Source organism: Pygoscelis adeliae, unplaced genomic scaffold, assembly GCF_000699105.1.
Source record: "Pygoscelis adeliae isolate BGI_AS28 unplaced genomic scaffold, ASM69910v1 Scaffold34, whole genome shotgun sequence".
In the NCBI taxonomy this organism is placed as follows: Eukaryota; Metazoa; Chordata; class Aves; order Sphenisciformes; family Spheniscidae; genus Pygoscelis; species Pygoscelis adeliae.
In genome coordinates, this window is record NW_008824658.1 from 2,154,593 (window position 1) to 2,165,894 (window position 11,302).

An 11,302-nucleotide genomic window follows, 5' to 3' on the forward strand; every position below is an offset into this window, starting at 1 on the left:
CCTACAGAGCCTTTGGTAAAAGCTCAGAGCAATGTTTCTGCCAATACATTTGTGGGCATATTGAATAAAACATGTGGATTTGACATTGTTCACTTGGGCTGCCACAGGTAATGGGAGAGGGCACATGTTACTGCAGGGCAGAGAGCCACGAGGGGATGGATCTGGCCCTTATAGGAGCAGGATGAAGCACAGGCGTACGCAGGAGTGTGTCGCATCTTTGATTCTAACAGAGCCCTGACCGAAGGACCCAGCTCACCCTGCACTGGTCGAAATGCCAGCTGTATATATTGCCTTGAGACAAGGAAAAGTAAAAAGCCCAAACCTTTGCTCTCTTTATGCGCATTAGCTTGTTACAGACGTATATGCTTTGGAAATCAAATGGGAAGGGATTTTCAGAGCAAACTAAGTGTTTTAGAGGCAAAATTTCTAGTGCTCAGAGAGCCTCCTGTGTCCAAAGCACAGCCTTTGCTCTGCAAATTTCAATGTGCTTTGTCAAGCCTGGAAGTTTGATAAGAGACTCCGGGACTCCTGAGAGCTCTTAGAGCAGCCTATAATAAGGAAGAACAGTTATTGATGCTGCTGTTTTTAAACGATGATGTTTCCACGTCTCAGCTGTTCTTGTATTTGTCTGGCATGTGAGTAATGGTTGCATGGGCTAGTTAGAGGCATCCCCACCTGTGGTGTCTATTCAAAGTTAATCATCTGCTAGGCGTCGCTTGGCAATTAAGAACTGTTCAGTGGTACTTTTTATAATACAAGATTTGTATGATGTGACCAGAAAGGGTGTCCTAGCATAAGAAACAGGGTGTTTCTCAGGGAATTCAGAACCTCCCTCCTAAAAGCTGTGAAATATCCTCGGGTCAATTCAGTGAAGCAGCATTTTGAGAAGGATGTCGGCAAGAGTCAGGAGGAGCCCTAGAGGAAATTTGTTTGGTCACCAGGAACAACACTGTCTTCCTGAACAAGCTTTGATGAAGCACTTGTTCATTTTCATTTTTGTCACTGTGTTTCTAACTCTGTAATGAAATACCTTATCCCCATCAGCTGCTGTGCCATTGACATGAGGCACTCCATCCCACGTCAGTAACACCACAGCCAGCTCTGTGGAGAGGAGCCCGGCTTGGCGGGCACTCACTGATGCACCTTTGGCGAGGAGCATAATATCTCCAAAAATATCTGTAACTGCTAGAGGATCTGCCCTTGACACCAACAGAGCAGGGTTGTACCCTGTCCTGAGCTCTAAATAGTTCAAAAACTTAAAATGCTTCTGGTCTTTGGTTTCATGGAACCAGTAAGGCCATCTCTAGCGGAGTGTTAATATTTGGGGAACCTTCATCTCCAACAGATTTCTGTTTGATGGAAACAAATTCATTCCTGTCTTCTGTGCAGTCATGACAGTCCATAATATACTATTTATTTGCCCAAATCAACCTTTGGTAAGAAGCTTTGCTTCCCCGCTCTCCTTGTTCTGTTTGGCCGTGGACACTAGGGCCACTTTCCCTCAATAGAGGCATCATGGTTTTCTTTGTATACACAACCGAGAGCTGATCTCCCAGCTTGCAGTGGGTGTGGAAGGTTGTAACTTTTTCCAACGGCAAGGAAAAAGCAGCAAGCTCACAGGCAGAAATCCATCAGTAAAGCTGCACAAGTGTATTAAATAAAGCAAACAGAACTTTGCTGTTACACTTCAAGTAAATAGTTTCTCCTTCTCAGTTTGCTCCAGCATAAAAATCCCTCTGCCCTATAAATGCCATTGCCAGCATTTATTTGTGAAGAGCCAGGATCTATTTATTTATTTATCCATATTTAGTTTAAAAGTCTGGGCTCAAAATTAAATAGTCATTCATAATGTCATTATCTGCCTTGCTCTGCAGTCAGATACCGTGTGTGGTGTCACAGGACAAAACCTTTGGCAAGGCCCCTAGAAGAGCAATTTAGCTCCTCATCCATCTCAGCTGGCAGCGTGATTGGCTTCCAAGCTTGCATTGCTGAATCTGTTATTTTACTGTGACATATATTATTGAGTGTTAAATCACTTTCTGAAGTGTTTATTGGTAATAGTTGAATTCTTTCCACTCATTTAAGCTGCTTTTGAAACATAAACATTTCCTTATATCTTGGAGTTTGATGGAAACACGGGGAGAGTTCCTTGGGAGGATGGATTGTAGGAATGACCAGTTCATTAGGTAGGGACAGAATTTACCGGTGCTGTGGAGGAGAGTATCTTCCTCCTTCCATCAGGATGAAACAGCAAACTCCCACCGTCACGCCATGGCACTTCACCTGGGGAAGGTTTACTTGTGTCTCGGTTCTCTCATCATATCTTGGCCTGTCAGCAAGCAGAGGATCCTTTTACTGGAACATCAATGATTTCCTGACAGGATCTTCACAGAGCCTGAAGTTCCCTGAAAAGAAAAACAGGCTGTGATCTGCAGAGTCAGGTGCTGGGGAGTTATTAGGCATCAGCATGCCCATGCCTCCAAGTGTGGAGCATGGTCTGCAGCCCCTGCCTGGCAGTGATGTCTCAGGAAGGAATCAGAAACCACTTTCTTGTATCTATTTAGGAAAATGAAGCAGGGCATCAGAGAAAGAAATAAACAGAGAGATTAAAATCTAGTGTGGCAGTCGGAAGCTGAGCTGGAGAACAAGGGCCAGAGGCAGGTCAAGCTGGGGAGGAGGCAGGAGAGCTGGATTTTCAAATAAGCCCTTTGACAATTCATTTCTTGAGGACTCCAGATGTGACAACCCAGCAGCCTGATCCAGGCTGACGTAATCCGTAGTGCAAGTCCTCTTACCTCTTGTCCTTGCTCCAGTGAAGACCTACAAATCAAAGTTTTTCTTTTCTTTTTATCTTTAATGAGGAGGTCTGTTGAGTCTCTTTCCTGCATCTGGGAGTTACTTTCCAATCTGATGAACACTGACTTTTAGAGATGACACCAATGACAAGCTGCTGAGATCACAGTAGCAATCAAGCCTCCTTTGATGGCAGAGCTAAAAATATGCTCCCCAGCTGACACAGCCTTAGGGAGGAGAACATATAGTTTGGGATGAAAGAATACATCATCCTTTGTCTCCATGTCTTCTTCTGCCAGAGGACACCACATCTGTGATAGCCATGCAAGCAGGTTACATCTGTCTTCTGAACTGAAGCACCCATGTACAGACCCATACTACCTCCAACCCCAGAGAGCGTAAAGCTTTAAAACCCTCTGAGTGCCTTGGAGAATGGTGTCATTCACAGTCTTGCCTCTCTGGTCATGCTGGCACCCGTCAAGTTATTGCATGGCAGGAGCCACGTCTTAGGGTCTGGAGGAAATCACCTTTGCCAAACCCCTAGGTTCAGTTTCAGTCCTCTTGATCAGCTGCCCTGGCTCTTTCCTTTCCTATCTGCTTCTCTGCCTGCTCTGCTCCTTGCTAAATCCAGGGCACTGGCTCATCCCTGGCTAATGAGGTGTCCCCAAAGCCTTGCTTTGGCACAGTAAAGGAAACTGTGGTAAGTAGTGTCACTGCCACCTCCTGGGCTTTCTGAGGACGAGAGCTCATCCCATGGGTTGCAAATGCAGATTCATGCACACCTTTGCAGGAGATCTTGGATTGCCCAGCTTCAGCCTGCACCAGCCTGCTCCCTTCCCAGGCCTACGGAGTGATGGCACTAACCAGCCCGTGTTTGCAGAAGAGAGTAGGTCTCCTTCCCCTTGGAGGCATTAGCTAAAGATGGATCATTAAGGCTTTTGGGTAGGAGACGTACGGATGAACAAACATACACAATAAAGGTTCTGCATTTGTAATGTGTAATATGTCAGGGGGTAAAAGGTTGAGCAACCCACTTTGGCAAATGGAAATAGCAAAAAGGGCGTATTTTGCTGGCTAAATGAAAGCCTCCTCTGTGTGTGAATTTTCGTGCTTCTACATGTATAACTTGAATGCAGAGAAAGGAAAAATTCACTTGTTTGGTCAGACAGAAATACACCAAATTTATTGTTTTGAGAGTTACAGGGGAGTTACGTGGCTGCAGTAGATATAATGTTTCAGCAACACAATGTCCCGCCAAAAAAAGGCATTCGCCCAAGAATGTCTCTGGGTTCAGTCAGCCTCAATCCTGGGGGTGGATGTCCCATCCCTAAACCTCTGTGGGCAGTGGTCCATTGCCAGGAGTCTGTTTGATGCTCCCATTTAGGGTGTTGGCCCTGAAGATGTATGACCTCCCTCTAACGGAGCCTTCAGTGTGGATGCTTTCTGGCTTGTTCTGGCAACGGAAGAACATAAGGAAGCCGTTCCGGTAGTTCTTGTTCATCCATCCGTAGAGCAGGGGGTTGACAAATGTAGAGCACATGGCTCCGACATGGAATACAGTGTACAGGAGTTTGTACTCATGGAAGATAAGAACCAGATCAAGATCAATGGCAAGCTGGAATATGTGGAAGGGGAGCCAACAGACTGCGAATACCACAACCACCATCACTAGCATTTTGGTTGTCTTCCTCCTCCGGCACTGGTTTTCATTCCTAGAAGTGGGACTGACATGGTTTTTCAGCTTGAACCAGATCCTGGTATAGGCATAACAAATAATTGCAAGAGGAAGAACATACTGCAGGAGGAGCATGGACAGGCTGTAGATAGTGGCATCTCTGTTATTACCGGAAGGCCATTTTTCTGAGCAGACAGCCATTTTGAGGTTGATGGATGGGATTTCCTCATACCGGTACTCTCTGAAGATGGCCAGAGGACCTGCTAGGACAGCTGCTGCTAGCCACATGACAGCTATGATGGTGAAGCTGAGCCTTTTGGAAATCCTGCTGTCCAGGTGGAAAACGATACACCGGTACCTATCCAGGGCAATCACAGTTAGGGTGAGAGTGGACACATGGACACTCAGAGCTTGAGCATAAGGGACCAGATGACAAAGAACAGCTCCAAACTTCCACTCGTCCAGCAGTGTGTACACTAGGGTGAAAGGCAGACAGAGTGTGTCCACCATCAGATCCGCTAGGGCCAGGTTAGCTATGAAGAAGTTAGTGACGGTCCTCATGGTCTTGTACTTCACTATGATGTAGATGACCAAGGAGTTGCCAATGAATCCCAGCAGAATGATGAGGGAGTAGGCGGCAATCAGAATGACCTGGACCCCCAGGATCTTGGTGCTGTCCATCATAACACTGCGGGACCCAGAGAGATCCTGGCTAGGAGTGACAAAGTCCTTGGCGTGCCAGCCTTGTGGCAGCTTCTCGTCTAATGCTGTCATCTCCACAGTGAGGGTGCTGTTGGCTCCCTCCAACGGTCCCATGCCTGGCCTGAGCCCTTCCGTCAGGAGGAGGAGGAGGTCTGGAACATAGACACAGCAGAAGTGAGAGCACGGGAGACAGCAGAGGATCTGCAAGAACTGAGACTCAAAGGGCATGTCCCACACAGTATTTTGGGCTAAATAGCAGCAGTAGTGACATCCTCCTTCCTTCTCCCTTACCCCGCATCCTTCCTCGCACTGAATGCACTTTCAGCTCTCTTACACCTCCTGTTAGAGCCTATGATCGGTTGAATGCCAATTCCCAAAGGAAAGGTCAGGGAAAAATGCAACTTTTCACACAAGATTCTGAGATTCTGTTTATTAGAATTGTACAGAGAAAAACCCCTCAACCAGCCAGGGCCAGACTGGTAGGTCCCGAAAAGATTTCCTGCTCGTGGAGCCCCTTTGCACACTGCCTCTCCTGCTTCTTCAAGCTAGGCTTTGCAAAATAGGGAAGTCATTTCAAACAGGCCAAAAATTTGGGACCTCTTGGGGCTGACAGAAGAAATCAATGATGGTGTCAGTCATCTTTGATGAGATTTACTTGCCTACAAAAATGCCTTGAGTCCTAATTCCTTGAGAACTAGGAAAGGAGAAAAATAACAAGACACTCCCAAATTCAAGGGGTTTTTCTCCACTTCCCCATAACAATTTATTTCCAGATTGTGCACCAGTTTTTTTCAGTTTCTTATTTCTCACCTCTCTGGGTGAAAATATCTGTCACCCTGTCTCTGCATGCATCTCAGCCACTGCTCCTGCTAGTGATGCTACCACCCAACTCAACCCAGTGTGACCAGTACCCCCTGCTCCCAACCCCTGGTAATGTGGTTAGCATAAGTAACGCCATTTTATGGGGCAAGCAGCCATTCTCTGTGACCGAGCGCGTCACGTACTCATTCCCTTTGCCTCATTATCAGGCCCTGAAGGTCCTGTGAACCAAGCAGACAAACCAAACAGTTTTCTTCTTCCCCTCCCTGCCAGACTCAAGGTTCCTGGGCGCCAGGCTGATTACTCCCTTCCTTGCTGGCCTTGAAGGTCCCAGGCACCCGGCCAGCCAGGTGTTGTTGATGACCCCATCACAGAACAGGGAAGTGTAACAGCACCCAGAGCACTGTCCATAAAATCAAGCAGTTACAAGTCCTAAGTGGGAACTGCTGGACAGTGAGACCCGTGACCCCCCATGGCCAGGGACACCCCCACTGTCCTCTGCTTTCTCTGAGGATTGAGTGAGTGACTTGTCTTCTTTCACATGATTTTTGAGTCTAGATTATGATTGTTATATTGATACAGCAAACCACGTATTAGGATTTGACCTGATCTGCAGAGGGTCCAGGTGATGATAAATCATAAGTTAAGTTGTATTATAAATTCTGTATTTCTTAGGTGATTAGAAATCGTAAGTTGTATTATAAATTCTGTATTATGCTACTTGTAGATTGTACTACATTGATTCTGCTTGTAGAAATCCTGTGCCGTTCCAATCATAAATTCTGTGCTGTACTAATCATAATATCCTGTTAAGGAAATTGTAACCACGATTTAGTGCTGTCATCATTCTGCCAAGGATCCCTAAAAGAACCTGTCTGTCCCTTCAGTGTCAGTGACACCCAGGCATCCGCCGGCTTTGCAGAGGAGGGAGCTCCTGCAGGGATGTGCATGTGCAGGGGGCACGCAGCTGAAGCTGTGAACAAGCCTCCTGCAGAGCTGTTGGTGGGCGTCCAAGCACAAACAGGCTCGAGAGCCAAAGCCCTGGCATCAGTGAGCCTCCTGCCACGTGGTGCTCAAACGTCTGCGTGAATATGGCTTTGGGAGCAGGGAGCCCAACTGATGAGCCAGAACTGACTCAGTCTGGAACCCGCGGCTGGTGTTTGGTGCCATTGTAACAGCAGAGTGTTGTCATGGCAGGGTTTTCACTCCATCCAAACACAGCAGGAGAAAAGCCAGCTCTGTTACCGGCTCCTTCTCAGCCTCTGTGTCTCAGCATTGCTGCTGGGGCATGTGGAGAGGGGTGGACGTGGCCCCTCACATACCCTCTCTCCCCAGCACTCGGGGGGGGGCCCCCATTCCCACCGCACACTTGATCAAAAGTGAGCAAAAGTCATCGCTCTGCCCAAACAGGGTGGTCTGCAGAGCGTCATGTTTTCTCTGACCTGCAGAGAGAGGGGATAATGCCCTGCCACTGAGGGAGGGAGGCACAGGGCTTAAACGAAGCTGGGAATTAGAAGCAGCCTGCTGGGCACCTTCTCATCCTCCTTGAGGAACAAACCGCTCTGGGTTTGTACCTGGTGAGACAGGAGTACTGGTGACTGGGTGCTGGTGGGCTTCCTGCAGGTCCATGCCCTGCAAGCCAAATGTTTAAGGACAGCCTGTCCTTGGGAAGGGAGAACGCTTTCTGTGCAGAGCACCTGCATTTAAGCTAGTTCCTTAAACAAATGCCATAAAATAATGGTGGCAAGATGGTAAAGGTGGCAGCAATTACATTGCAATGAATAATAAATGGCTGCTTGCTCCTTCATCGCTCCTCAGAGCAACAGTTGTGATTCCCCCTTGGGAGCTGCTCCTAGGAGTCCGCCTGGCCGGCTGCAAACCGGGGTGCCTGCGGAGACCCAGCAAAAGAGCTTCCTGCAGTAGACCATCCCTGCCTGCACACTTGCTTTCTCCTGCCCTCTCCATGTCCGTTGGCTTACCTAACTTGTCTAACTCTGCTGGTGGATGTATGCCAATGATTCCTGTAAATGAAGTTGTTGGGGTCATATACCATGATAATGGAGACCATATAGCTACTGCTAAGAGGGTAGGAAGGTAGCTTTAAGCAGCAGGAGGGAAAAGTGAGTGGATTTGCTGGGGTGAGGGTTTGCTTAAGGGTGGTCTCAGACCTCCACGACACGGCTGCCCCTAGCCCTGGAAAGGTAACCCCAAAGACAAAAGGGGGGCCCGAACTTCTAAGGCAGCAGAGAGGAGCTGAAAGCCACCCTGCACAGCTGACGCAGCGGGAAACAGAGCAGGGGAACAGGCTGGCCCCCGGGAAGGGGAACAGGCAGGGCCCCGGGAAGGTGGCACAGCCACAGCCTCTTCAACAGAGCCCAACCCACACACAGCAGCAGCCCAGCCCAGAGCCTCCCCTCAGACACCCGTGCTGCAGCTGGCCCCAAGGCAAACCTTACTGCCAGAAGAGCAAGGACCGTGAAGGAAACAGAGCAAGGGCTGGGCACAATTTCCGTGGCTGTGCTTTCCCTGCTTGCTCTCCATCTGGGTTTTTATACCTTCCAGATTGTCTAGCATTACTTTATCGCTATCACTTGTTATTCCCTTTTCTGTGGCTTTCTTGTCCCATTTATCTTCGGTACCCAAGTCTTGGCAACGACACCAGTGGATACTCCCTTCCCTTTTTCCCCATCTCACCCACCAGCTGGATGCCAGTTCCCGTGTTCACATCTCAGGCTGTTTCCTTTCGCTGGAGACTGGCAGCTACCCACCATCTGAGAGGAGCCAGGAACATCATGATTATTGGAGCTGTTTTGCTTCCTAACAAAATGGCCTTAATGGAGTTATTATTTGATTTGGTTTGCTTTGTTTTTTTCCAAAGGGGAACTATTAAAAATCAATTAAGGCATTTTAATTAAGAGGCAAATTGGTCATAATAGATGTTCCCACTCCAGGGACTGCCTGGAGGTCACAGGGATGCTGCTAGGAGTGGACCGAGGTCCATTCCAGCAAGTAATGGAAGTGCTGGCATATGTGTAGGCTGCTGCCAGGCACATGCTCCCATGCCCAGCGGGCCTGCCAGGATAGATGGAAATATCCTTGGAGCTGAGAGCCAGCTACTTTTGGGAGAACAAAAGAGCAGGGCAGACCAGGAGGAGGCAGAAATATTACCCTAAGACCTTTCCTCTGTGCTGGGCTGCCATGAAGGGATGCAGAAACAGGGCATTGCCTGGATGCTGCTCTCACCCTCTCCTCCAGCTGAGGTTTGGCCTGAGGCAGGGCTGGGACCCAGGGATGGCTCCCAAAGGAGGCAGAGATCTGTGCACTGTGCCCTGTGCCAGCAGGCTTCAGCCTTTGGGAAGGGGGGAAGAGGAGGGGGAAGCACAGAGGAGCTGTGAAACTTCAGCACTTTGCTGAGCACACCGCTGTCAGCGACTGCGAGGAACAGTGACCACCGTGACAACTCCAAAATCTATTCCTACAGAGAGCCTGGACTATGTCCCCTGGGACTCACATGCACCTCTGCTTCCTGGCAACAGCCCGGCTCCCTCCATGTCCCTGCTGCAGCCCTGGGCTCGCAGTCAGCCTGGTCCAGATCTGTAAGGGCACATCCAGGCCTGGAAGAGCCATCTGCAAAGCCTGGCGGCATTCAGAAAGCAGGGCTGGAGGGGTGGGCAGAGGGTTGGAGAAAACAGCTTGTTAAGTAAAATTCCTCTTTTTGCCCCAAGCTGTGAGACTGGGGTCACTGCAACCAGCAGGCATGGGGTGCAGGGGAGGTGAGGGGTGCAGAGGGGTGCAGAAAAGAGGGAGGCAAGGACAAAGATTGCTCGGAGTGTGTCCAGAAATTACAATCCTATCACAGTTATCATTGATTCCAAAGGAGGGAGTGGAGGGACTTGGGCCAGCCTCTGCTCTCCGGCTAATGACAGCCACAATCTCTTTCTACAGCAGCTCTGGGGCGTGAGAGCTGAGGCTGATGGATATTTTCATGGCTTGGCTCACTGATTTATTCTATGCTGTGTCCTTCCTCCAAAGCAGCTCAACTCCGTGAAACCACTTTATCTCCAGCAGCCCAGTCTGGAGCACTGACTCATCTCATCCCCAGTCCCAAATCTGGCAGCAGTCAGGTGTCCATGGCAAAGAGGTCTGAGACCATCCCTCATCACCAGAACCCGGTTGTCACCCTGGGGCAAGCCACTTTCTATCACCTTCATGTTCCCCTACAGCACTCGAGAGGCAGCAGTGTTCAGCCCTGCACCCCACAGCACAGCGCTTAAGGGAGAAGAACACAATAAACTGAGATACGGAGGTTAACCAGCTTGCCGCAGGTCACACAGCACGTCCACGGCAGGGCTGGGAACAGACCCCAAGTTTGCTAACTGCAGCCTCCTGTGCTCATCACCACAGAGGACTCTGCATCTCTCAGGATAAAACCTGAACATAGATTTCAGGAGCAGCATGAAAATGCAAAATCTGAGTGATGGAGGGGAGGGCATTTTGCCTTCTCTGAGCGATGGGCTGGTTTCAGGGCAAACCGCAGCTCTGGGATGATTTCCTGAAGCCAAAAAGCAGATAGAAATTGTCCCAGGTCTTTCCATGTCCAGTGAAGGGGTGATTGCCCCACTATGATACTATGGCAGAAGGGAAGACCCTCTGACCTGCCCATCATCTGCTACAGCTTTGCAAGTTATCTATCCAGATCAGGCCCACTGGTGCAGAAACCTAATGGCATCAGACATGCACTGCCACCCCTGCACTTGCAAAGCTCCCAGGGGACTCCAGGGTAGAACTGGCACCGGGAGACAGAGTGCAAGGAGGAGGAGATACACCAGGGATTTCTTGCAGTTCCTCACTCTAAACATTTGCACGTCCCTGCCTAGGCTGGAGCTACAAAAGACTCTGAAGGGGATGAGGCAAGGAGGATGCCTTAGTCACTCGGCTCAGGACAGGATGAAAAAGAAGGTGACAAGAAGAGACACGTTTGTCAGGGATACACGCTTTCTCCTGAAATTTCTCCTACAGAAAGCAGGGGGGAACAGTGCAGGGCCCTCTGCCCCGTGGGACATGCCATGGGAGCAGAACAATGCTGGCTGGGAGACAGGGCTCAGCAGGTGACGCTGCGATGGAGCCACACTAGTTGTTGGGGAAGAGACAGCCTGATGTTCCACGGGTTACTGTGGATCAGTAGCAGTTAACACAGGTTAACTGGATCCTGGTTAACCTGGGGAGTCTGTTGCCTCCTGAAATTTAGGGAGTCTGGGGTAGATGAGACAAGGGAGGGGAGAGAAATAACAACCCCACTAACAGAACAACCAG

General features: G+C 49.3%; 1 protein-coding gene across 1 annotated transcript; it reads right to left on the minus strand.

The window, feature by feature from the left end:
* Positions 1–4,120: 4,120 nt before the first annotated feature.
* LOC103915748 (neuropeptide Y receptor type 2-like) lies at positions 4,121–5,284 on the minus strand. The gene has a single exon (XM_009322653.1). It carries the CDS (start codon positions 5,282–5,284, stop codon positions 4,121–4,123), a length of 1,164 nt encoding a protein of 387 aa, XP_009320928.1.
* Positions 5,285–11,302: the final 6,018 nt, after the last annotated feature.

Coding starts and splice junctions, on each gene's coding strand:
- LOC103915748 (XM_009322653.1), bottom strand. CDS start 5,284: ATGGGACCGTTGGAGGGAGCCAACAGCACCCTCACTGTGGAGATGACA.